The 27,747-nt window shown below is 42.3% G+C and overlaps 1 protein-coding gene across 6 annotated transcripts in view; it reads right to left on the bottom strand.

Moving 5' to 3' along the window:
- Positions 1–14,287: 14,287 nt before the first annotated feature.
- Positions 14,288–27,747, bottom strand: part of znf438 (zinc finger protein 438) — a 41,603-nt gene continuing 28,143 nt past the window's right edge. For 4 of the 6 annotated variants that reach the window (XM_046371143.1, XM_046371146.1, XM_046371144.1 and 1 more), the window contains 2 exons: positions 17,329–19,116; positions 14,288–17,120 (listed from right to left, as the gene is read on the bottom strand). In XM_046371143.1, coding sequence (XP_046227099.1) covers positions 16,517–17,120; positions 17,329–19,088 — 2,364 coding nt within the window. In that variant the 5' untranslated portion in view covers positions 19,089–19,116 and the 3' untranslated portion in view covers positions 14,288–16,516. Of the gene's footprint in view, positions 17,121–17,328; positions 19,117–21,725; positions 21,837–27,747 lie in introns of all 6 variants that reach the window. The other 2 variants (XM_046371148.1, XM_046371147.1) reach the window with 1 other exon arrangement.

Consider the following 27,747-nt stretch of genomic DNA (forward strand, 5'->3'; position numbering starts at 1 on the left):
GTCCATAACTCTGCAGCCAGTTTTTCATTTCAGCCACACTAGCAAGTTTTCCTACTAGTGTCAACAGGAGGTCAGTGTTTTCACTCAACTAGTAAAATATCTTAATGCAAGGCAGTAAATATTAGACTGAAGGGACAGTGACAGTGACAAACCCCCCCCCCCCCCCGCACACACACACACACACAATATTTAAATTCACTTCAAAGCTTGAACTGCCCCCCTCAGATGCCGACTGATCCAGCAGAAAGTTTGTACAGACATTCATGGTTTTCACACATTAAATCCTGATGATTTTGGTGATCCCCTGACATTTCTGCTCTTTAGTGAAACATCTCTAAAACTAGGGCGGCACGGTGGTGCAGTGGTTAGCACTGTCGCCTCATAGCAAGAGGGTTCCAGGTTCGAATCCCGGTCTGGGCCCTTCTATGTGGAGTTTGCATGTTCTCCCTGTGCCTGCGTGGGTTTTCTCCAGGTACTCCGACTCCCACAATACCAAAAACATGCACATTAGGTTAATCGGCTACTCTACATTGCCCCTAGGTGTGAGTGTGAGAGTGTGTGGTTGTCTGTCTTTGTGTGTTTCTGCAATTGACTGGCGACCAGTCCAGGGTGAACCCCGCCTCTCGCCCGTAGTCAGCTGGGATAGGCTCCAGCTCCCCTGTGACCCTGGCGGATAAGCAGTATAGAAAATGGATGGATGGATCTCAAAAACTATTGACAGAACAGAGGCATGGATTGCTATAAAACTGGTTGCCTTCTCAGTTAATTGTGATAATTTTTATCCAGTGCCAACATCGATTGTAATTGTTAATCTGTTCAGTTCTTTAATTTATGAATTAATACATATTAATTTACATTCCCATCAGCTGACCTTGTATTTAGTTCTAATTGTCTGCAGATGTTGAAGATGTTCACCAAAGTAAACATCATCCACCAAACATCAATATATTAACACCACCGTTGCGGGCATGTTGGCAAGCTTAGCATTTAGTTCAAAGCATCACAGTGCTGTGTGCAGCCTCACAGAGCCAATAGCATGCCTGGAGACTGTATAATGGAGTCATTTTTGGAGCTGCTTTGGTAGTTGGTAAATCTCACAGATTTCAACACACTGTAGTTACATGGAAAACAAGTGGGAGGTCAGTCAGGGTCACTGGCTCACCCTCTGCCCTGCCCAGATCCATCCAAACATTTAAATCCAAATGCTTCGCAACCTTTGGAAATGTCTTTTCGCTGAGTGCTCTTTTTCTCTTTCTCACCCCTTTCTTTGGGTTGCATAACTGCTCTTGTGTTGTATTATTGAAACGTTTGGCTCTGATTAGTGCAGCAGATGAAACGGCAAAATGCTAATGTGTGATTTCCCAGGGGGTCGCCCGGCTTCATGGGTTGCAGGTGTTTGCAGGGGAGGAGGAGGGTTTTTAAAGTGCATCAATGCCAATTATGCCCTGCATTGTTTGTATTTTATGTTACTCATTGGGGCAGGTAAACGCTCCAGGTTTGCTTCCTAAGTATCCTAAGTTGGTATCCAATCCCTCCCATCCCCATAGTGTATGAGCTGTTAAAATTAGTCAGGCATTAAATATGAGAAATGTTGGGAACACCAGAACCTCTCCTTGGCTGTACTCTTGCGAATAACATGGTATTGATTATCTTGATGGACACAAACCCTCCTACATATCAGCCGTAGGTCATAGATCTATTGTTTTACTCTCAGAAGTATCTCTGATACCTGAGCGTTTATTTCAAGAGCTGAGCGTTGCAGGTCTAAGGTGATTCTGCTTTGCATTTATGTCGAAAGATGTTTTTACAGCTCTGGCTCAGGGGGAGCATTTAAGGCTTCCAGCTGTGTGATATCCTGTGAGCAAACTCAGCAGCCTTCAAGATCATGGATCCACAGTCCAAGGTGAGTAACTCTGTTTCTCTGTCTCCTTTCACCCTGCCACTCCTTTTTTCAGTCCCAACATCTCCATGCTTTTTTGGACAGACTGTTCTTCTTTTCTGCTGTTCTGTGCAGCGCAGAGCCTTCTGGCATCTCTTCTCTTTTTCTTCATTTAATTTTTTTCTACAGTACATCGCCACAGATTTATCACCTTGTGTCGTTTTTCTCCCAAAAGTGTCGGAAAAGGAGGGAAATTATTCCTGGGTCGTGACAGGGGGCCCTGAGGGTGGTGGGAAAGAATGGGGTGGTGTGTTGTGACGGAAGACGGGACGGAAGGAAGGAAAGTGGAGGCTCGAGACTGGGTCTGAAAAATGTGACTCATGTAAACGCTGCCGAGGAGAAAAAGGGGATGAGTATAATTGATTCTGACGACCCGAGACGGATGGCGGTCTTCCCCAGGGGGGGAGACAGTGAGCGAATCCCTGCAATAGTCGCTGTTGTGGGGGAAGGCACAGAGGTGGAGGTTCTCTGCTTCACACACACGCACACACACACTCAGCTCAGTTACTCACTCACTTATACATGCCCTTCCCATCAGGCGTTTGGACAAGTCCAGTCTGCCCTGCTTTATCTACTCAATCTGTAGTTAACTGAATATGACATTACATATGCATGAGCTAATTAACCTATCAAATCAGTGATGAGAATTTCCCCACTTGTCTCTTTCTTGTCTTAATTGCAGATGGGAGTGACAAGAAACAATGTGTGGATTATGGGCTTCAGCTCTTATTTGAAAACCTCTTTTTCTTTCTCTTTCTCTTCCACACACACACTTGTGCACAATTCAATTCCAGGATAACCCTTGTCTTCTTAGTAGTCCACGCCCTTGGCTCCGTGGAGCCAGACTAAATAAATAAATCACTGATTCAGATGCCTGCTTACTTGCTAACCTTGTTAACTTTTGCACTACAGCAAACAGAAACCTCCTTGTTTGTGTGTGTTTGTGAGTGTGTCTAGTATAATTGTATTGATGATTGTTATATCTGTGCATATATACTCATATTAAGGGTCCATTCCTCCTCCAGCAGGCCTGATTCATTAACCTTATGTGTAAGACTGTTCAGTAAAAGTAGGTTACTGCTCAGGCAGACGTAATTCCCCGAAGGCCAAGAGCAGCATTAGCATCCGGTTATCTCGCCACATTCCCCGGAGCAAAGATGACTCCAGAAAGATGCTCTCTGTCTCGTTTGAATTCTGCTGGACACCCACCCACCCACACGCATACACGCACACACACACACACACACACACACTCATGTAGCACGGTACTGCACACGCAGGTAGCAGAAATAGAAACTGATGTGAGAGCAACTAATGAGGCCATGGTAAATTAGGCCCATCATGACAGAATAATGACAACTTTTTTCTGCACTTCAGCTTACATCTGTGCAGTTTCGATCTCAAGGTGCATTTGATTTTTTTATTTAATCATCAGTCAAGGAGAAACCTGGGATGGGACAGAATCAGACCTTTATCCTGACAGATCCGATCCCTTACACTGAGTGGATGAAGGTTCAGGGAGTTTTATGAGAAGAGAGGAGAGGATTGAAACAGATGGCAGGAGTCCCCCTGAGCAAACAGCACCCACCCCACTGAACACTGGGAGCTCTTGACCATCTGGACCAAAAGGCAATGAGCAGCACCCCGTAGCGGATTCCCCATCGAAGCGACATGGAAAAGGAGAGGCAGGATCACTCGGAGCAATGTCACCAACGTAGCATCCATCAGCTCCATTTTGTTAAAATAAAGTGCCCCACATACACACGGTAAGCTTGAGTGATCCAATCTGTTGCTCTTCCTGTGCAGGAATGTGTGAAATGCATGTTGGGCTGGAGGTTGAAATAAAATGCATTACTCAACCCTTCTCATTCTTCAACTGCTCACCTTTGGCGAAATTTCATACAAAGATCAAACTTGTCATGAAGTCCATGTAGTCTTAGTGTTTACATGCTAAATCCTGGAGAGAAGAATGTTTTATTCCTAAAGCAGGATAGATTCAAGGAGCATAGAGGTCTCTTCCATATTCATCGCATTGTCCATCGTTCCATGTAAGCACATGCTGGAACGTATGATGTTGAAGCTATTGGTTAAACTTGCTTCTTCGGCAGAAATAATTTCTTTGACAAATAAAAAGCATGTTTTTGATTTGGCTTGGTTAGCAGTGCAGTCAGCTCTCGTGCTGAAGAGCACAGGGCTATTGAATCCAGACAGGAAATGGAACAGGAGAGATATGTATTTAGTTATGGTATTTGATGTGAACCGGTGAGTTGTTCTCAGTACACCAAATCTGATCTTCATATGGACATTTTAGTCTTAAGAAGGCTTACTTTACCATCTAACCATCCATGCAATTTGACATTACAGGCTTAATGACAAATTGATGGTAGCAAGTACTGTCAGGCCATATAGGAGTTTCTGATGGAAATTATATTCAACTCTGTACATTGCTGCATCACTCAGTAACCATCTTCCTTTGTTTCACACCTGTTATTTAGGGAAAAAATTACACTGTTGTAACTTTACACAGTTGTTGCACTGTTGTATTTTAGTTGTGATCCAGTTTATTCACACTGACCTTTCACAAACAAACCAAGAGATGTAAAAAAAATGGACTAGGTTACTAATTGGACTGTTTTGGCAACATCCTGCATTTTCAGGGCTACATAGACCCATGAGGGAAAATCTAATTCTGGACAGTACCAGAGACTGACAGCAGTCATCCATCACTTCAATGCCTAATATGTTTACATTCCTGTTCTCTAGATAACAAAAAAATTAGAAGCATTATCACTATTATAAGTTGACTGCATGTTATGAATAATGACAAGTAGAGTCAGAACTAAAAAAAAATCTGTATTGTACCACAGTTTAATGAGGTGATTACTGTGGGATCACTATGTCAATTGCTTTTTATTAGACTTAATGAACTACCAAAGTACACAGAGCAGGATACAGTCACAGCACACAACAGTTGTAACCGCACATACATGGTTACCATGGTTATCAAAAGATTAACATTAAAATATACATCATTTAAGCAAAGCGAGTATTATAAGATCATTTAGAGAGTTCACAATGAGCAGTTTGAGTCACATATCCACAGTGGTAAAATCCTGTTGGTCATTTAGCTTTCACAGATGATTGTGTGCATCTTCACAGAATTTTTATTTCAGCATACCCTGCTTATTTTGCATTCACTCCTGAAAAATTACCACAGCTAATACCAAGACATTTTGAACAATGCTACGCTTCCAACTTTGTGGCAACAGTTTGGGGAAGGTCCCTTTTCTATTCCAGCATGTCTGTGCCCAAGCAAAGTCCATAAAGACATGGTTGAATGAGTTTGGTGTGGAAGAACTTGACTGGCCCACACGGAACCCTGACCTCAACCCCATTAAACACCTTTGGGATGAACTGAAACAGAGATTGTGAGCCAGACCTTTTTGTCCAACATTCTCTTCTTCAGTGTCTGACCTCACAGATGCTCTACTGCATGAATGGGCAAACATTCTCACAGAAACACTCCAAAATGTTGTGGAAACACGTCACCTACTCATGAGCTAGCTATCAAGTGCAGTTTTATATGATGTGTCGGATTGGATAAATTTATGTATATGCCCCCAAGCTCAGGATGAGCCACAAAAAATAGAATGTGAATAAAGAGGGGGTTTGATGTAAAAAATGTACTGGAATTAAGTACATCACAGGCCTATGATTCTCAGACTTTGGCCCCCTGGAAGGTCATGGACTATTATTATTATTATCTCCACACTGTAACAAAACAGAATTAGCAACTACCATTGTTTCATAATGTGGTGAAATAAAGTTCCACCATATCTGAATCCCGACACGTGTCCATGTCCGGGCCCACATACTCCAGCTGTGGCTCTTTATCCTCATCCTCTTCATGAAACTGACACAAGCACTGACTCTGAATGGCAATCATCTCGTAGAGCAGAGTGTTTCAGTGATGTACCTGCGCCTGCTTATCCTCCTGAGGTGTCTCCTTCCTCGCTCCATTTAGAGCCACAGCCCTGCTCGGATCGATGCCTTTCTCCAGCCGCCCGTCATCAATTATTCACCTGATCAGCCCTGCTGCTCATTAGATGACTAATCTGGGAGGGTGAGGAGAGACGGGACGCTTTGAAACCTGAGACCGAGAAGCAGCAGGGAAGGGAAGGGCGGATCACAACTCCAGATAGAGAGAGGGAGACAGAGATGGAGAGAGAGTTCATAGATGTGGGATTACCGATTTGTACATCTAAGTCCTGACATCCAGGAGGGTTTATAAATCTTTGATGAAACCATAGAATCACTTTGATGAATGTGCACACGTATCACCAACATATACACGTGCCGACAGTGGCTTCACAGATGTTAGTGTATTAAGACAGATTGGCATCAACAGCGAGAAGTGAGAAGGTGGGAGTTGAGCTTCCGTTAGCCGAATGATTGCATGTTGCACTCACATTTCACCCCACCTAAGTTGTTCTCGACAACATCTGTGGTCAGTGTGGGTCACGTTTTTACTGTCCTATAAATCTCCCTCAGCATTCTTCCTCTGACGCCAGTTTTGTTGTTCCACGTCTCCCTGCATGTTGTTTGGCAGTCTTGCTTCCTCCACGGCCTGATCTGCGCATCAGGGCCAAATGAAAGAGAGCGACAGCACTTTTTATACGGTACATGAAGCACACTACATATGGTATGTATGGATCAGCAAGTTCAACAATCCTCTGTGAATTGTAACAGCATTGTTTGTCCCTCACCTTTCTTCCTCATTCTCAACACTTCCAGGGCCACAGCAGTGTTGAAGGGGGTGTAGCTCAAAGACCCAAAGGAAGAAAGAAAAAGAAAGAGAGCAGCCCCCAGTTCTCCTTCTTTCCCACTGATCATGTACAAGCAGGGGGGGTGGCTTTGATCTCCCCTGTCCCCCTGAGAGCCACAGGGAGGTGGGAGTGCAGTATGACGGCTGTGGTACACGTTAGCTCTGATTAAAGGGAAATATGCATCACCGTATAGCGCTTTCCTTTTTATCTGCACCTGAGATGTGGTGCGATGGCAATGCTAGATTGGGCCCTGATATGTACTGATGTCGCAGCTTTATGTGTTCCACCGGAGCTGAAAGCCACCTGAAGTTGAGTCTCTCACTCTCATTTGAAAGCGTGAGTCCTTATAAAGAGTTTGAAGAAGTTGAGGAGTTGACGTAAACCTAGCTGAGGTTGTTTTGTGTCAGGGACTTGCTCTCTCTCTCTCTCTCTCTCTCTGTCTCTTGGGTTGTTGCTTGTCTGAGTAGCACCAGAAATCACACCAGAAGTGCCCTTTGACCTCTGATACAGGGTCATGTGCCTCCAAATCAATTAGAGTTGAGGGCCTGCATTCCACACTGGTGTGGCAATCCTACCACAGCTTGGCTTGCAGCAGAGCAGCAGACAGTGTTTGGCTCTGATGGCATGGAAACTCGTAGAAAATGCACTCTCTGACATGCTTGTTTGAACGCTTGTCCCCGTTGCCTGTGAACTTCGGGAAGAGTTTTGTGTTTCTTTTTATTCTAATTGCATTTTGCAAAGCAGAAAAAAGACAAGCAGATGGGAAAATGGAGATCAGTACTATTGTCATCTCCATTCATTAAATATGAAGCCATCTCAAGGCATACAGCTATTGTTTTTATGCTCCTCTCAGAACATGGAATTTAAAAAAAAAATCACATTTCTGTGTTTCTCTGAGCCTCTGCAGTCTTCAAAAATTTTTGTTTAACTCCCACAGATTTTGTTTTCTAACTAGTTTTTGTAATACTGATCATATGTTGTTGATTTAGTAAAAGACATTTAATGTTGTACATTAACCAAAAGTTAGCAACATTTGTGCACATACTACATCTGTAGGTTTGATTATGCTAAAGACAGATGGAAAGTCTGCTGGTTTGGGGCAAGGGGGTTGGGGATCGGGGGTTGCAACAAAGGGAAGGCATATACAGACACTTAAAAGCCCCTTGGCTCACCCACTTTAGTTGACCCCTCCATGCTGCTTGCATGCTCACCCCTTTCCAAAGTGAAATATTAATTAATCCCATTCTCTGAATCTCTTGTTGTGATTACACAATAACTCTGCCCTCCTGTCTGTCTCAACCCTACACTCAGTCTGTTCTTTTTTGCCACAGTATAGAGTATAGTACAGTAGCAAAAATAATACACTAAAACTGTATAAAAATAAATCTGTAGCCTACATTATACAGACAAAAGTATTGGGGTGGGGCTGTTTTTCAGAGGTTGGACTCCAGTGAAGGGAAATCTTAATACTTGGCCATACCAAGACATTTTGGACAATCCTATGCTTCTAACTTTGTGGCAACAGTTTGTGCACAAAGCAAAGTTGATATGGTTGGATGAGTTTGGTGTGGAAGAACTTGACTGGCCCACACAGAACCCTGACCTCAACCCCAACCAACACCTTTGAAGTGAACTGGAACAGAGATTGTTAGCTGGGCCTTTTTGTATAATATCAATGTGTGACCCCACCAACACTCACAGCATGAATGGGCAAAAATTCCCACGGAAACACTCCAAAATCATCTATTTTTGTCCGTATAATGTAGCTACTAGTAACTCAATTTGGAAAATATTAGTATGCTAAATATGTTAAACCAAGATGTTAATACCAATATTACACGTTAGCAAAAAACTGATTTGCAATATTTGAATTAATAAAAAAGTTTATTACCTTCAACCAAACTTTCGTCCAGCATGTTTCTGCATACAATGTCTAAATCAGTATGTTGTGTGCCAAACATTTCACAGGCTTCCCGAGTTGTTAAGAATTGAATGGGCAGCATAAAGAATTTTCCTTTGGGCATAAATAAAGGAATTCTGATTCTGATTCTGATGTGAATTTTTCCAGTCAGAACTCATTTTTCAGATTCTTCCACTTAGTGACACTAACATGGTTGTAGACTCCTATCATCTATATCTTTAGGCTTTGAGCAATGTGAAGACATCTTCTTGAGCTTTTGTAAAGACAGCAACAAACCTTAAAAAAGCATTTCATAGACCAAACAACTATTTAAAAATCATTATAAGTAACTAAAGCTGCTCTCACAAATTTCCAGAATGAGGTTGGGGATGTTTGTAATACCCAGTCACTCACAGGCAGACTCTGTCCTGGATCCAGACCAGGAACAGAGTTCAAATACAACATGTCAGGTCACCAGTCATCTTTCAATTAGAAAGATTACAGTTGCATTTATTTTAATAAAAGGAAACACGAGACCAATGTGCTTGATAAGCAATGAAAACAGAAGAGTGGTATAGTACCAAATATATCTGTTTTGAAAATGAATAGTCACACTTCTGAAGTTCTAAAATTAAATACACAGCCTTCCTAGACCTGTAACACCTGGGATATTTGATGATTAAATGTAATAAATAATATAAAATAATAATATAATATAAAAATATTAAATATAATATAATGCACATGATTAAATCACATAGGATTTACATGAAATTAAGCCACTTAATATTTGTTTATTTCAGTGAAGTAGATGTAACTTGATAAAATCAAGCTAGACTGGAACGCACAGTACGTGCTTCGCTGGCAGAGGACCTCGCGATACATCACGCGAGATCACCTGGTATGACGGAGAATAACAGAGGGAAAAAAGGCGCAGGTTGTGTTCGTTTGAAAAATGTAAGATACATTTTCGTTTTAACAATCTAAATGCAATCGTAAATGCGCGTATAAAGTCAAAGCAGCTTGTCCATCATTTTCAGGTATATTTGGTTACGCTGTTTGTCATTATTTAATCAATGCTGATTTAGCTTATGCTGGGTAGTTAGCGGGGGATGGAACGCCGTGCCAACTTCAGCGTGTACATTGTGTTGATTGAATAAATAACCTCCCACTCGTGTCTTATATAGCCGACCACTGTATTTTATGTCCATAGTCCGCTTCTGAGTCCATCTGATGGCTAAACGTTAATGTCTCAGGTTTTATTTTAATTGTTTTAACGTTCGATTATTACATTCAGGAATGATTACATTTAAAGTTGCGGATGTATTGTATTGTATATGTTTATTATTGTATTTGTAATTAATTACAGTTGTGGCCTGTCGTTTGACTGGGTGTTGCAGCAACCATGTGTGAGACCATAGGTCCTCTTGTGTTCTCCGTGACTCCATTCAGTCTGTTGTATGTATGCTTCTGACCAGGACTGTGTTTCAGTACTCGTCCTTCTGGACCTCAGTGCTGCATTTGATACTGTTGACCACCAGATTCTTTTACAGAGACTAGATAATCAAATTGGTATAAATGGATCTGCTTTAAGCTGGTTCAAGTCCTATCTATCCAACAGACATCACTTTGTAAATCACAATTCGTTCATGCACACTAAGGTTAGCCATGGTGTTCCACAAGGTTCTGTGCTTGGCCTGATCCTGTTCACAATCTATATGCTCCTACTAGGCAATGTGATCAGAAAGCACTCTATAAATCTTCACTGTTATGCTGACAACACCCAACTGTATTTAACAGTGAAGCCAGATGACAGCAATCAGCTAACACAAATACAATCCTGTCTTGCAGATATTAAGTCCTGGATGACCCACAACTTTCTTCTGTTGAAGTCAGACAAAACTGAGGTTCTACTAGTTGGTCCAAAACACCTTAAAAAATCAGGCATGTCCTTTTCTTAGATGCTGCTGAAAAGCTCATCCATGCTTTTGTTACCTCCAGGCTGGATTACTGTAACTCTCTTTTGTCAGGGTCCTTAAAAAGTCCCTCAGGACTCTGCAGCTCATTCAGAACTCCGCAGCTCGTGTCCTGACTAAGACTAAGAGGTGTGACCACATTTCGCCTGTGCTGGCCTCTCTACATTTAGTCCCAGTAAAATTTTGAGTAGAATTTAAGATCCTCCTCCTAACCTATAAAGCCGTGCATGCTCTGGCACCATCATATATCACTGATATCATTGAACCATATCAGCCTTCTAGGGTGCTGCGTTCCTTAGATTCAGACTTACTGGTAATACCACGAATCTCCAAATGTAAATATGAAGCCAGGGCCTTCAGTTATTAAGCTCCTCTTCTGTGGAACCAATTACCAGCCTCAGTTCGGACGGCAGACACCCTCTCTATGTTTAAGAGTAGACTTAAAACCCTCCTTTTTGACAAAGCCTATAGTTAGACCAACTCCTAGTTATGCTGTCATAGGTTTAGATTGCTGGGGGAGATCCTTAGACACCAAGCTCTCAGAGCAGGGGGACTCACTTATCATGTCCCATCACCGGTAAAGCACTAACTCGCCCTCTCCCCCTGGAGCTCTTGTGCTCCATCTTTTTTCAGCACTTCCAGAGCATGTTGCTGGATCCAGAATCTCCTACCCCACCCTCCTGAGGTCTGGTACCGCTGCTGGATCCTGAGCCCTCTATGGTCCTGCCTGCTGCGCTGATAGTGCTACTGGATCCAGAACCCTCTCTATGGCCCTGCCCGGATCCTGCTGCTCCTGCTCTGCACTGTTCTCTCTATCCTCCCTGTCTCTCCTCTCTCCCTCTCCTTCTTCTCTCTATCTCCCCCTCCTCTGTCTCTTTACATCTTCCTGTCTTCCCCCCCCCCCCCCCCCAGGCGGTCACAGCAGAAGGCTGTCTACACTGAGTCTGGTTCTGCTCCAGGTTTCTGCCTGTTAAAAAGAAATTTTTCCTTGCCACTGTCACCAAATGCTTACTCATTGTGGGGTTTTGCCCTGGGACCTGTTTCTCTCTGATTCTCTTCTTTTTTTGTGATTGTGTTGTTTACACACCTGTAAAGTGTCTTGAGATAACTGTGTTATGAATTGGCACTTTAAATAAAAGTGAATTGAATTGAATTGAATTAAGTAACAATTTGTAATAATACATATGTACATGTGTTAACTGTATCTTAATGTGTGCTAATTTACCTTATCTCTTTTAGAAAGCATCTGTCTGCCTTCCGACCAAAACCACCTTTTGCTGGTAGAGGTAGGGGTTCATTGGCCATCACCAAGTAAGTTATTTAAAGTTTAATCTTTAAAATGATTTATTTGTTACATTTGTGAAATTATTACATTAGAAATTACATTACATTTAAACTGCAGGTTTTCAATATGTTTATAGGTGATTGTGTATGACCTATAGCTCATAACTCATGTTGATCTTTCTGTACAGGCACACATGACACACACACATCAGTGTGTGTACAGTGGTTAATATAATGCTGCACTCCAGAAAAGAGCACAGAAGAAAATGTTTCAGGTACATCTACTCTTACACCCCAAATCAAGAGTTAAATGTCTTGATAAGTGCTAATTTACCAAATCTCTTTCAGCAAACATCAGTCTGCCCTTCAGCCAGTCAGAGCCTGCCGATAAAAGACATCATAGGTCATCATCAAGTTAGTGATTTAAACCTTTTTTATTTGTATTTTATTTACATTTTTGCTAAATCGGGGTCATCCCCATTTTACCTTTACTGATATTAAATGTACCCAGCAGTGACACAGCCAAACTGAATTTTGTCTGCCGTTGTTTTCTTGAAGCTGAGTGCAGAATTCAGGAGAATCACCACAGGTCCTCTACTGTTGAAGTTCTTCTCAGAGCTGGATATTCACTCAAATCTGGTGAAGGTGTTTGCCAAGAAAGGTGGTGCACAAGGGAGAAAAACAAAGACCATCATGGCGCCCATAATCCAGGTATAAAAAATGGCAGATTCTTCACTGAAAGCCAGGCCATTGTTGTGTAATTATGCACATGATATTAGCCTCTAAACATTTTTAAATGTGTGAACATGTAAATTTAGATGTGAAACCCACCCCACCTGTTTGTTGAGGTGGGGTTTCTAATGGTGTTTTCTTCTTTTTCTGCATATTAAGGCTGACACTATTTGCGTTAGAAGAGAATGCATCCTCAAAGACCTTTGCATGTACCTAAATGAAGATCCAGAGAAGCTGGTGAAGGAATCACTGGTATGTTTATGTACCTGCTTGTGTCTTCACCAAGGAGATGAACAAAAGGATTCAAGATTTCTTTATTGCTCCCAAAAGAATTTGGTTTTCCTGTTGATTCCCATCAGTTTATAAAAAGACTTTAATACTCACCCCTCTTTTTCTATCACAGGCAAAACACACACTACACATACTTGAATTCCTTTGTCCCTTACTAAGACAGCATACCTTATTTTGATGGAATAACTGAACTCGTGATAACAACAAACATGCCAGTGGTAATGCTTATTTAGTAATTGAAATAGATTGCCATGACCCCACCCTGACACAGTTAAATAGTTTAATATCAGGTGGTCATTCTTTGGTTTCATTTTCATTTCATATTCATTCAAATATGTTAATTAATTAGTCTTGTAGTAATACTGAAAAAATATATGCTGTGAAAATGCAATGCACACTACTGAAAAAACATTGTCCTTTTTCATTTTTTGGCAGAGGATGTTGACACCATTCAAATGGCCTTAGCAGAGACAACCATAGGAGCTTTTGTTGTTCGGCATGAAGGTCCAGAGCCTGGTGGTGTTGCTGAGAATGTCGGCATTGTTCGGAAGGGGGTGGAAGTGATGGGTGAGTTGGACAGTGTAGCTTTTGCAGTGGCGATGCTGCTTCTTCTTGTCTACAAGAAGGTGCAAGATTTGAGAAGTTCAAGTGATGTAAAATATTTAAGGGGATTGTGAGTACAAAGAGGGGCCCCATTTCTCAATATCTTTAGTTTATCAGTTTCTAAATTGAGACTATTTTTGTTTTGGTGATGCCACCAAGCAATTGCACTGCCAGTGTAAAACATTATACATTGCATTTGTGGAAATATAAAGTTACTACACATTTTCCTGCTTGTTTTGTGTTGTGTTCCCACCCATGATTCCAACTACATTGTAGAGTATGTTTGTTAGCATTACAACACCCTAAGCCAATGTCTGAATGAATGTGAAAGTCATGGAAAGGATTCCCATATTTCCATATTCCAATTTGCTTTTTTCACCATTAAGCACTTTTGTTTAATAAAGTTAATTAATTTACTGGAATACTGATATAAAATTAGGTGAAAATGTAGTAAACTAGTTGGCCCAAAACTATAGAGTTGAGTTCAAACAAAACATTGCAAATTAGTTGGATCAACAAAACTAAGTTAAATTGGATCCCACTGTAGTAATTAAGTTGAAATAACTAATAACTAAAATATTTTGACCCAACCTAAGTACTTTACGTTAGACTAATAGAGTTGCATTAGGCTAAAACATAGTAATTCAATCAGGTGGAAATCCTTTCCATGATTTTTTTCATGTTCGTTCCATGAACAAATCTTTTGAGTGTTCCAAGAAAGCACAACAATCACAAATTCCTCAACAAAGCATATCTTTATTGTCATAAACATCAGGTTCTTCAGGTACACAGTCACAAGCACAAACACTTTGTCTTTTTTTGGACAGTTTTTTTTTTTTTTTTAAATCAAGTGAGCCAAACACATTATTTCACCAAATGTGGATTTTTTTCACTTTTCAACTTGTGCTGACAGTCATGTATGTTTCTCATCTGAGGAAAGAAGAGTCTGACCTTTAATTCTGTCACTTCCTGGTTTGTGTTAAGGGCTTGAAAAGAAAGGACAGTTCACTGATGGACACCCAAACATGGCATTTGACGAACAGTAGTACTGTATACTGTACTTTACCCACTCAGAGTTACATGTACACATCAGTGCTTTGCCCTTCATTCAAAGTCCTACGTTTGTGTCAGAAACATAAGGACAACTCTACATGGCTTTTGTTGCCAGTTTTGGCATGATATATTCATCTTGTTTCCCTCCACTGTGACGGAACAAAGCAGCTGATTCACTAGTTACTCTATGTAAATATATATTTTTTCTCAATATATCTATATAATCTATCTATAGAATTAGTCTATATAGCATACATATACTTTTGGTAAGATTTTTTTAAACATTCAGGTACATTCATTTAATCCTGTTATGTTTTTTTTTTTTTTCCATATGAAACATAACCACAGACAAATGTTAACAGAGCTAATTGCCATGTAGGAATGGCCTCCCAGTCAAGAAACAAGACATTATGTATCCTCAATATTAGAAGAAGCCAACATAATAAATGTCTCAGTGCTGGTTCTTTAAGGACCAACAACAAGCATACATATACTAAAAGACCTCTGTATTAATCTAGAGTATAAAATAGCATATTTTTCTGGACTGGACAACAGTTTATATTGACTCTAACAATAGAGTCTGGGTGCACACAATTCCACAGGTGCGAACATGAGCTGGCAACAACAGGTAGGCAATTCAATGGTTTCCTTTGCGTATTTACTAAGTCAACACAAGGTATTCTGTCAGTGGTTAAAACGCTTAAATGCTAACTCACTTCTACAATCACTAGTGTGAAAAGACCCTTGGCATATCACAGAATACATATATATAGGCATTAATCAAGAAGTCAAAGAGATAGAACTTGGCCTACAGAGGACCACACTGACGATAAGCCACATTACGCATGAACACCGATTTTTCCGAAGGCCACAAGAATGTCACTTGGGTGCTGGTTAGGAAAGTGTTCCATAATGGGTCCAGGTTGACAGAAGACCCTATTACTGCCCTTTGTCAGACTGTGAAATTCAAGTCATGGCTGAAAATATGAATTTTCTGTTACAGGAGCATTACATCATAGAACTGTGTACACATTGTGATTTCTTCTAACCTGTAATAATCCAAGGCCAATAAACAGTCAGCCAGTGTGATAATAGACAGTGTGCCCTTGTTATGAGATTTACGTTTCTCAATATTTGAAAGAGTCAGTCCACCCAAATTCTAAACACGTTTTATCACTTTCTCATAGTGCTATCTAGGCATGCAGATTTAGTATTTTCAGTTGAGATATCTTTGAGATTTTTGCCTTTACCTTCATAAAATGGAGGTGAAAGGAAATTTGCTTGTCATACTCACAATACTTAAAAAATGACATTTCTCATTTAAGTTAAAAAAAAAAACAAAAAACGAAACAAAACAAAAAATAATGATGATAAAAGTTCTGTTCCCTGTGGCTTAGGGGTTAAGATACCAACCACAAACTGAAATATGTGCGTGCATAAAACCAAATTATCTGCATGGGTAGATATCACAAGGGGTAAGTGTTTGGGTGAAATGACCTTTTAACAGTTTTACTGTGTCAGCTAGGTTATAAATTACCCTTTTAATAACATTTAAATAAGCAGTAGAAAAAAATAATCCAACAGGACATTAAATACATACTTCCAAACAAACTGAAGTCCAAAAACAGAACAGTGCAATCAAAATAACAACACGAAAAATAATATTATAAAAAAAAATCTGATTCTCTGACCTAGAGAGAATATCCCTTATGAATTATAACACAAATATCAATTTTCACCATTGACTTGATATTCTTTTTTCCTTTGGACCACATCATATACTTCAACTGGTCAAAGACGAAATTAGTGTTAAAAGACATAAGAGAAAGTCTCCATCCCTGTGCTGCCGATTATTAGGACTGAGTGCGTATGAAGAAGAGCCACAGTGAAGGACTCCACGCCCATCCAAGGGCTAGGCTGGATAGTGTGGACTTGGGGCAGGAGTGTCCAGATCCCCATCCCCATCAGCTTCGCTCTCTTCCTGACCAGAATATGAGCTCAGTGCGTCCCACAGCAGGCTGGGCTGCTCACAATGGTGGCGGCTCCTCCAGTGCTCCATAACCCCCTCTTTAGTGTCCAACACCTCGCTGCAAAGCACACAGTTAAAGGCTGTACCTGCTGCAAGGACCCCAAGGCCTCCACTGCTATCAGGTGATGAGAGGACCCCACTTTCTTCCCCCTCCCTTCCATGGTGGTGGGAAATGATGTGCTTTTTAAGCTTGGAAAATGAGAAGAACTCTTCATCGCAGCTGCCACACTTGACTGGGCTACGCTTCTCATTGAGCTGCCGCCAGTAGTGAGCAGCATGTTTTACCAGCTCTTTCTCAGCCTCACGGCCACCCTGTGAGTGTTGGCTGTCGTGAAGTCGGACCTGTACCTCCTCCCCATGCACATAGAGCAAGTGCATCTTCATGTCAGCAAAGGTGGGAGTGATGGCATGACACCGACCGCATTTAATCTGCAGCTCCACAGGGTCTTCATGATCCTGCTCATCTGATGGCTCTGGGGAATTCACCCTGGTGGAAAAAATAATAATAATGATTACCTAGCTAATTATTTTTGTAGCTTTTTGTAAAATGTTGCCTAGTCAGGCAATTAATCAGCATCTTAAGTTACTTGATCTATATGTTGACATCTGTGCAAAACACTGCAACAAGGATATGATCACTACAAAGCAGATGTATATGAGTTCATGGTTGATCACAATTTATAATAACCACTCACCCCTCCACAGATACATCATCTTCATGATGGCTGATGGACGGCTCCACTGTCAGCACCACTTTGTGGACCTCTCTCAGATGACTGAAGTAAACCCCCACGTATCCAAAGGACTTCTCACAGAACTCACAGCTTAGGGACCGACGTGGGCGTACCTCAGAGTGGTGAAGCTTCATGTGGGTGCTCAGGCTGCCAGAGTGAGCATACGCTTTGCGGCAGACTGGACAGACGTAGGGTCGACTGTTGGTGTGGCTGTTCATGTGGCTCTGGAGGTGATGCTTAAACTGGAAACAGCGGCTGCAGGTGGGGCAACGGTAGAGTGTACGGCTGCCTATGAACACTCTTGGATGTGAGGCACCTCTCAGGTGGAGGGTTACTGAGGCTGGTTGAGGAGGGCAGTCCAGGGCCTTTGTTGCAGTAGTGGTGGGGAGCTGATGACCAAGCACAAGTTCCTGATCTTGGCCATCTGGGTTAATAGCAGGCAAACTCACCAGTTGAGGAACTGTCTCCATAACCAGCATGGGCTTGGGTCGAATGCTGCGGTATTTCTTTGAAATATCAACTTCCTTTTGTTTGGAGCCTGGAATAACTGAAAGTGGTTTCTCTGGGACCCTTCTACGGAAAAAAGACAAGGACCTCTTCTTTCTGGCCTCAAATGCCAAGATGTCTTCCATAGTCTTTCTCTTCCGTCCCCTTTTCTTTCCAGGTGGCTTCTGGAGGGTTCCCAATACAGGCATGACTGCGGTCTTTTCCTTGGATTGTAGAGTGGAGTCTGGCACCTGAATGTGACCCAAGGCTTCAGCTGTCTCAAGGGTCTTGGATGTGGGATCTAAGGGGCTGGTGAGTCTTGTCTGGCGGGAAAAACCTTTCTTCTCTGGAGACAAATCGCTGAGTTTGGCAGCTGGGATGAGGGTACTCTTCATTTTAGAGTATGGCAGGATGGGCAGTTTGCCCTTAGGTGGGGTTGGGATAATCTGGACTGCTTTGCTGAAGATAGCTGGGGACAGGACAGTGATCTGGGGCTGGGCAGCAGAAGGCTTAGATTGGCACAGCCTCACTGTAGTCTTACTTTCCTCTGGAGTTTTGCATGGTGAACTCTTGATAGCAGCAGGGGGGAACTGGAGGTTCTGAATAAGGCTGGTTGTAGCAGGTCGTTCAGAGCTATCTGGTGTTCGCTCTAACTGAGAACCCGGGTACAGGACAGCATTATCTGGGAGTAAAGCAGTAACAGAGATGTCAGAGGAGGCTGAGTCAATCATAATTAACTTCTCTGAAGACTCCTCTTTGGGCACTGTGGTTTCTATTGTGTGCTTGGACTCAAGTTGTTTTTTCTTCGTTACTGTTGAAGCCCCACAGCCCACTGACTTGGTCTGTGCTGTCACAGCAACCTTGGAGGCTGTTTTCACCCTGGCAGCTAGTGGTGGTGATTTGACCTTATCTCTTGTCCCCTTGCTCCTCACTGGCTGGTATCTTGGAATGGGTAACTTGAGATTCTTTTGAATTGACTGGGTTTGTTGCTGTTGTTGCTGCGGTGTCTGAGAGGAGACAGAAGGGGGCAGTGCCACCAGAGAGAAAGTGCCATCTTGGCCGGCTATTTGCATTAGTGCATAGTTTTGGGTGGGCACAATAATGGACTTGGGGCTGGAGGCAGTGGTAGCCTCAGGGAGGGCAGTTGGAGGCTGGCAGGACAGGACCGCAGGGGAGGGGGAGGGCACCACAGTTGGGGCCTTAGGGGCAATACTCCGGAACTGAAGGCTCTTCATCAGAAAGACTGGACTCACTGGCTACCAACTGAAACAAAATCACAAAACAAGCATTATTAGTTACTGAATAGAGACTAGCTATCCTTTCCAGCATTAACATGCCTTTTTAGCCTCTAACTGCAAGTTTCCACATCAACCATAACTGCCAACATTGCAACACCAAGTATGATTGTAGCATTACATCTGTTTGATCTACCAGACTTAATAGGAGTAATCTGAGAAGGCTACATGACTTCCTGTGGTCTCTTTTAAAAGCTGCCAAAATCATAAGAACTGATGAATTGAAACTGAATTGAATTGAATTGAGTTTGTTTTATGTCTTTTCTGTGCAACCCAAGCAGGACAGAAGCAAAAATACATTGACAAAAATACAGGCATCTGCACAAATGTGACAAGCTGTCTTATTTCCCCTGTCTCTCTGGTCACACACAGCAGACTCATTCTCCCTCAGGCTAAGGACAGACTGCCCCCTTTGATTTGGGATCAGCATGCAACTGTAGTACATGCTGGGGCTCTGCAGGGGATTCTTTACACCCCCCCACCACTTCCTGGAAGGATCAGCCGGTGGAGCGTTAAAGCTGCCCAACGGCAGGATCTTTGCCAGATGAAGAGGGGCTCCCCTCTCATCTCCCCCTCCACTGACCAGTACTGCAACCTGGCTGAAGGCAATGAGGATGCTCCTGAAAAAAGCCCTGGATTTACTTTATCATCCCTTGTTCACAAACAACGTTTCACAGTTATCCAATAGGGATAAGGCTGTTCCACTCTACTACCATCCTGACTGTGCTGATACAAAATACTGCTGAAGTCTATGGGGAAACTATAACTTAGAGTGAGGTTTTAAACAAGTCTATATTATCTAAATCTACCATACAGTTTCCATCCATCAATCAAAAGCCACAGGTATGGCTTTGAAAACAAAGGCAAAATTCCCTCCATTTATATCAATACTGTATCTTTATATCAAAGGAGAGAGAGATTACAGTGGAATGCTTCAAAGGGTCTAATTGTAAACAGACTGAGGTTTAAATTTCACATTATGACCTGACTTTCAATAGCACCGTTTGATACAGGCAGAGTTCCAACTCCACTCTGTAACACTAATCAGCATAAAGTGCAACAATCTGGTGTCACAAAAGGCAAATATTCAACAACAATTTCCCAATATAAAAAATGCCTCAGTATTCATTTTCAAAGCAGTCTGGGCAAGAAGCTTTATATTCAAAAAGAAAAAAGAGAAGAAAACTGCAAAGGGCATATTGTTTAACAGCTGGAAGTGTTTCTGTGTGGAGAGATTATTTATACAGTACCCCTACCGCATTACGACTCCATAAAAAAGGAGATACTCCTCCTCTGTGTGGATAGTTGACTCCAGTTTGACTGTGACTTTGGCTCAACACAGAGTGGAATAAAACTGTGGGATGTGTGTCCCTCTGGGCATTTTATATGGCTGTAGAAAATGGGAGAATGGGATAGAAGCAATACTTGGCATTTAATTCTAGCATGTGAAAGATTACATGAGGGAGAAACAAAGGGGTATATCAACAACTGGGGAAGAAGCCAGTAGGCCTATAATCCTTTTGTCACAGATGATTCAGCAGACATCACCTGATAGCATGAAACATGAAAAAAGTAAAAACAAGTTCAGCTTTACTCTATCTGTTTGTCTCATTCACCTGGAAAAGTAGGAATAGTATTAGAAAATCAATGTACCTCATATTACACAATAAGAACATACTGAATTCTTCACAGCCATCCTAAAATAATAAGGGGTAAGAACAAGAAACACTAAAATACCCTAACCCTAACCCATCTTGAATTTCCCTTGGGATCAATAAAGTATCTATCTATCTAAAATTAGAAGGCTTGTGCAGTTTTTTTAATGCAAGTAAACCCACTAAAATAGACTAGATTCGCTGACAATGTTATTTAGGTCAGCCTTTTTTTAATTTTATTTTTTACTGTATCATTTCATCATACAGAAAACGAAAACGAGTGCGCCATGTTGTACAGCTGACAGTCCAAAACAGGAATTACAAGTGAAGCATTCAAACGTTTTCTGTTCATATGCTACAAAATGTAGTTTCTCCAACATCCGGCATGATTTTCAAGTTCCTACAGGAGTAAGTTGGATAATAGTACAAAAAAGCTGCTCTTGAACTGATCCCACAACGGCTGGTATTTTTGTAGTACAGCTTTGCGCTGATCTCTAGAGGCCCTGAAGCTACCAGTTTAACACACACTCACACACTCTGAGGTCTAATTCAGAAGTACATCAATACAACAGGTGAGTGTCTGTGGTGATGATACAGCCTAGGATAACATTTAGTTACTCACTGTACAGGATGGGGCAATGAAAAGTCCTTTTTACTGGTGTAGGCCAACCAATTTTACTGTTTGATAAAGCACTCAAGGCCACTTATTTCTATCCTCAACATATCCTCTCTTCAGTATGTGAATCCTCCCCTTTACTACTTTCGTTCATATTTTAGGGTACTTCTCTCAGTGTGCGCTTCCTTCTGAATAATCACTATGTTAACGGCTCTTCTGTAGTTCAGCCACATGGGAGAACATGTAGAGAACAAAGGAAGACAAGAGAGGAGGGAGGAAGAGAAGCGAAGCAAAGGGTTTATTTACTTGTTGACGTATCAGTGACGGTCAACTTGCCCTGGCATTATCATTCTCCATCCTCCTGGAGGTGGTTCTTGTGGCATTCATTGTCAGTGTGAGGCAGAGGAAAGAGAGAAACTGGCAGAAACATAAGCCAGAGAGATGCAGATGCTTCAGAGAAAGACCGGAAAACCTTTTCTCAAGCCAAGGAAATAAATGAGATGTTTATGATATTTTCTGAATTTTTCAAAGCCACATAAATGACATCCATTTAAAGTGGCTTTGGAGAATTTTCATTTCTTTTCATTTGGTGCACCCTGATAGCATAATGACAAGATAAATGCTTCCACATAATTTGATTGCAGATTTCTGTGGAAAGCTCCTTGGACTTCATGACTTGACAGGTTTTGCTCTGACAAATTCTGTGAACTGGAGACCACAGGGGTGAACCTTCATACCTTCAGTTTTGCCTTCTATCAAGTTCCAGACTATTCAGATGTATAGTCAGGATGATGAAAGAAAACAAAGTACATCTAACTCGGTTTGAGTACCATAGTGCTGAAACTAAGTACACATGTAAATGAGAGACGTTGTGATTAGTTTTCAATGAAATTGCAAGCATTTATAAAAACATGATTTTGCTTTGTAATTATGGGGTATCTTGTGTAGACGTTAGGACAAAAAGTACATTCAACAAAGCACAATATAGTGTGCAAAAAGTGAAGGGATTACAGCAAGGGCAGAAATGTACAGGGAGGTCACAGATGTTACTCAATCTGCTGCTGGATTTTAAACGCCAACCACTCTAATCTGCAGTCAGAGGTCAGGGGTAGGGTGACGCGAAAGCCTGGTTTCTAGAGAGAATGCGAGAGACTGAGGGGTAAAAGAAAAGAAAAAAAGGGTGGGGGTGATTCACAGAGACAGATTATCAGGTAAAGCCACAGGGGTGAGAGGTGAGGATCTGCTGTTTATGCTGGAAACAGGTCAGGGTTGAGCAGGAGGGCAGCGTGGCGACCGGCCAGCCAACCCACCTGGAAAGGAATGAAATGGTATGAAGCGAACTGCACAAGCAGCACGCACGCACACGCACACACACAAACACACACACTCACAAACTTTAGCTGACGCCCTCAAACCTGGACCTGGGTCACATGTAGAAGTGGTCAAGCCAAGACGATTGGCTGAGAGCAACCAAAACAAACCTGCCTGTTGTTAGTCACTAATGCAATTTAGTGAAAGGTGAAAGCACTGCTCTGTGACATATGAAAACATGGAGATAGTGCTGAGCTTTGGTAGCATCCCTCATGCATTCTCTGAGTCTGTTTTGTCTCACTGTTGGCCAGCTACTGTTTAAACTGCAGAGTCCTGTGTTTTGCTCCCAGCATATGCTGACTGTGGCCAGTATCCAAACCCGAGACAATCTAACCTGGTTTTGTATTTATTCCCTTTTTAAAGTTGAGCTATTAAAGACATTCACATGTGAAAATGTCAGCTTGTTTGTTGACAGTATACAAATAAGTAAGCTAATTTCTTCTACTCTTGTGAGTTTAAAAAATAAACAACAACAAAAAACTAATCTAAAGTGTTTTGAGGAAGAGCAGGGAGCAGAGTGGTGTGAGGTTTGTTATCTCCCTTGTAGGTGAGAGCAATGCTCATCTGGGACTTAAAGATAGAGCCTGGAGATGGAGGGGGTCTGGAACGAAGAGTGAGTGAGTGTGTGTGTGTGTGTGTGTGTGTGTGTGTGTGCGAGAGAGAGAGGGAGAGAAGGATAAAAACTCAGCAGAGGCCAAGCTCCCCCAGGTTTTAGCCCAGATGAAAGGCCAGGATCTGGGCTAGATAAGAGGGTAGATCACGGGGGGTCGGGGCCAGCCGGCTGTGAGAAGCCATGTCCAGCGGCCATCTTTTACCAACCTCCTCCCTCTCTCGCTCTCTTGACACACACACACGAACAAACACACAAACACACGTCCACAGCATGTGGGAGAGGTAGTTAAAAAATAAAAAACAATCTTTTTCACCGTTTTCATGTCATTAAAACACAATAAAAGGACCATTCTGTGAATCTTCACCAAGAGGAAATTAGATCATTCCATGTGTCTTTTCCTCCTGAGTGTAAGTGTTATCTGTGCTTGATCGCTTCTTCTTGCATGCATGCTAACTGCTCATCTTTGCTCCCCAGGCTAAAGTGTATGGATGTATATGTGTGTGTGTGTGTGTGTGTGTGTGTGTGTGTGTGTAAGGGAGCTAGGGTCTGGAGTGAGGGCAGGCATGGGGAAAAAGAAAGCGGAGTGTTTAAAGAACTCCACTGAATGAGAAGGCCAAGAAGAAGTGTAAGAGAAGGTTATGCACACACACACACACACACACATTTACGTGGTAGCATCCAGCTGCTTCTTTTACTTTTTCACCAGACAACAAACAGTGAAAGGTGTTGCAAGGGAGAACATTACAGCGCCATATGGCATTCATGGCATGCGCACAAACACATGACCGTATGTCATCCACTGTCACCTGAGCAAATCAATGCAAGGGAGAAATCCATTCCAATTAGGATCCCGCTGCTCTGCCCTGCATGTGGATGTAGATGAATCGATATAGAATTCCCACTGCTACCCTGCCGGTCTTCTTAGAGAATAAGTTCAAATAAGGCTTTGGGTATTTTGCTTTTATTGGCTTACATCTTAGAAATAATAATTTAAAAAAAAATTCTGTGATTGCTTTCATTTGTTGTTTCTGTGGATAAATACTCCAAAATAAGGCCCTCCATGGTGTGGGGATTTCAGAATTGGCGGTCACTACAGACAAGCTGGAGTCTCACAAAAAAAACAAAAAAAACAAAACAAAACGAGGCACTGCCCTTTGAAGGCAGGATGCTGTAAACCCCGGACAACTAATGACCTTTGACCCGATGTCCAACAAGGCCATGTGTCATCCCTGGGAAGCGGCAACGTCTTCAATCATCCATGCTCACAGATGAACCAAATGAGCAGAAGGCCACACACACAAACACACTCAGAGATGACATGGCTGCCGGCTCAGAGCTGAGTGGCATCGACGCGGAGCGGAGGTGACAGCAGTGTGTCCGAGTGTGTGTACGTGTGCAGCCGTGTGTGTTCAAGGTCTCAAGTGTTAACGTGCGCCCCCACCCCCACCCCGCAGGCAGCCAGCACTGTGTTAGCCACCCAGACGTTGCTCAACACTAAACCTTTACCTGACCTTTCTCTCTGCTGTGACATTTGGACCCTTGTGAATAGGTCAAACAGCACTAAAGAGTGGCGCAAAAATGGAAGGAAGATGGAGGAGGAAAAACTAAGAGTGGGGACGACGGACAACGGATATAAGCTTGGGAATGTGCAAGAAACAGAAACATCAATAAGTGAAAGTTCCCATATTCCTGCTGTTCCCACAGTTTTACTTTGTGGAAAGGGACCTTTTCAGCTAGGATTTTACTAACTTTGATTATAAACAGCAGAGGGCCATCATTCAGTGGAACAGTACAGAGAAGGTGGAATTTAAAAGACTACTCTGCTGAATAAAAGCCAAAGAAAAAGCACTGACAGCGTCAGATGTATTGTTTTATATAAACGTGCAGAATCACTGTTGTCAGGAAGTTGCTGCAAATACATTTTGCAGAGTGAGCAACGGGAACAAGGTAGGAAATGAGGACATGTTAGTAAGGTTGCAACAGAGGTAGATAACGCGTAAAAAAAAAAATGGGACGCTGTTGTGTGTATGACGTAGGACATAAAAGGTGCACCAATGCGGAAGCAGATAAAAACATGGCGACTCAGTTGATGTGATAGGAAACATTCAAACTGTTCCTGCTTGTATCTACAAAACTAAACAGTAAATAGAATATTTACTTGACATGTAGGTCACTGGCAGAAATTTTTATAACAATGACGGAAAAAATATGATGGCTATTCATCATTTGGACAGATGAGAACATCGACGCTGATCTACCATAACTATAAGTAACTCACACACGATGCTATCAATGAGCACATGCAGACCACCTGTAGTAGACTCCCTTTCTATCAGTCGTGCCCCTGGTGCAAAAGATGCTGTGGGATTTCCTCCCGGTGCTTGCAGGATTGATTTGAAAACTCCAGCTGAAGATGAAGGTGCTGGTAACTGCAGTCTCTGCTGTGGCAGCCGAGTGAAAGTTCAGATCAAAACTAGGACAGCTACGAGTCTGTCAGAAGCAAAGACGCAAAAACTAAAGACAAATGCTTCTGGAGGAATCTCCCTTGGTGTGTTTGATTAGATGAGACTACAGCAGGTCGAATTGAGTTCAATATGACTTCTAATTCTGTAAAACTTTATTGTTCATATTTGTTCATATTTGAAGTTGACCACACAGTCGGTGTCTCTCTTCATCTTTTCCCTCCATGCCTTCATACAAGCATCATCTACATTTGTCCTTTATATTAAATGTAATTATGATTGATATTTTTTTGAAAATAAAATGCTATTAATTAGGCTTTTGTTTCATTAAATTCAAATGATGGGTAATAACACATTAAGATGGAATTTTTACATCCACATCCATAATAATGACGGACCACAAGGAAGTCTGTAATGCAACCTCTGGGCATGACATAGATGAAATAATGGCGCTATTATGTATTAACCAACAGACTTCCAGGGTATGAGAGGCAAAACCTAAATATCAGGACCATGTTCCCATTCCAGATGGACAAAGGAATATGGAATATGAATTCTTTGAGAATCATCAAGAAGGAGTCACAAGCTATGAGCTTGGTCAGACCGTAGTGTTTCAAATGTCGAGAGGCATGCACAGGTCGTTGGCAAGTTGTGTGTAACTGCAGAGGTTTGTGGTGGTGTGCACACAGAGGCACAGAGGTATGACAGTAGACCTGCATCAGGCCAGGCTGAACACAAATATGTCGAAACCTGCCCTGTCTGCAGAGGCAAACAACAGACCCAGGTCCATCCTCCTGTCCTCCATTTGTCACTCTGCTTCTCCATCTCTACTGACGGATGCACTGATACGCTACTACTCACAAGTTGAGAACCTGTGCAGGCAAACTAACACTTCTACAGATGACGACTGCAAAGAATCTTTGTTCAGGTTGGCCCTTCCAAGGAAAAGTGATGCCACTGTACCGACGACCAGGACACTAAGAAAACACCTGCGTTCCCAGTCCCACCTTAATGATCACTCATTGCAATGGAAGAACTTTAATGGGGGCCCTGGAAGGAAGGAAGCTGCCAGCTTGCTAATTTTAGGCACTCTGCATCTCAGATGAAAGGTGGAAAAGGCAGAGAGGAGGCGTGGAGAGGCGGGAAAGTTCTCTGTCTCTCACTTTCTCGACTTTCTGCATCATGTCTTTTCCTAACTATCATTACCCCCTGCATCCGCCATGAGAGAGAGTCTCATAGCTCTTTGATTCTCCGAACCATTTCTCCCTCTCTTCCTGTTCCCAGCCCTCCCTCTCTCTTCCTCCCCTTTTCCGACTCTCTCTTTCATTCTCACCTCTCTCCCTTTCTGTCGGTACCTGAGTAAATAAACAGCGTTGTGTGGGATGCTAATTAGAGCAGGTTCAGGGACGTGACGAGCCCAGAGACAGATAAACAGCAAAGGTGGGGAGGAGAAGAGATGAGATGGAGGGGGGGTGGGGGTGGAGGTAACCCACCCCAAGGGCAACACAACACAGACGCAAACATGTCAGCTTAGTGGTGAAGGACAGACAAGAGAGGTTTTGGCTTTCAATCCAACTTAGTGAGGCTTTGAAGCAAAGGGCAGTAGCAGGGTAAAGGACTTTGTAAGGAGCCACCATGGAGTGAAGGGCACCAGCAGAGAAGGGGGCACGCGGTGGAGTTTCAGCCACAATGAGAGGAAGTGGGAACGTCACGCAAACTTCCTTAATGACGTGCTCCTAGAGACCCAGTTGTGAGATCAAAAGAATATGCAGATGATCCCAACAGTTCTTCTCCTGCTTAGGTGAGCATGGGGTTCTAAAAGCAGGTCAATGAGAGACAGCTAGTTCTTATTTAACATAAGATGGCCTATCTTGAATAAGCC

The sequence above is a fragment of the Scatophagus argus genome, chromosome 18, assembly GCF_020382885.2.
Source record: "Scatophagus argus isolate fScaArg1 chromosome 18, fScaArg1.pri, whole genome shotgun sequence".
Classification (NCBI taxonomy): Eukaryota; Metazoa; Chordata; class Actinopteri; family Scatophagidae; genus Scatophagus; species Scatophagus argus.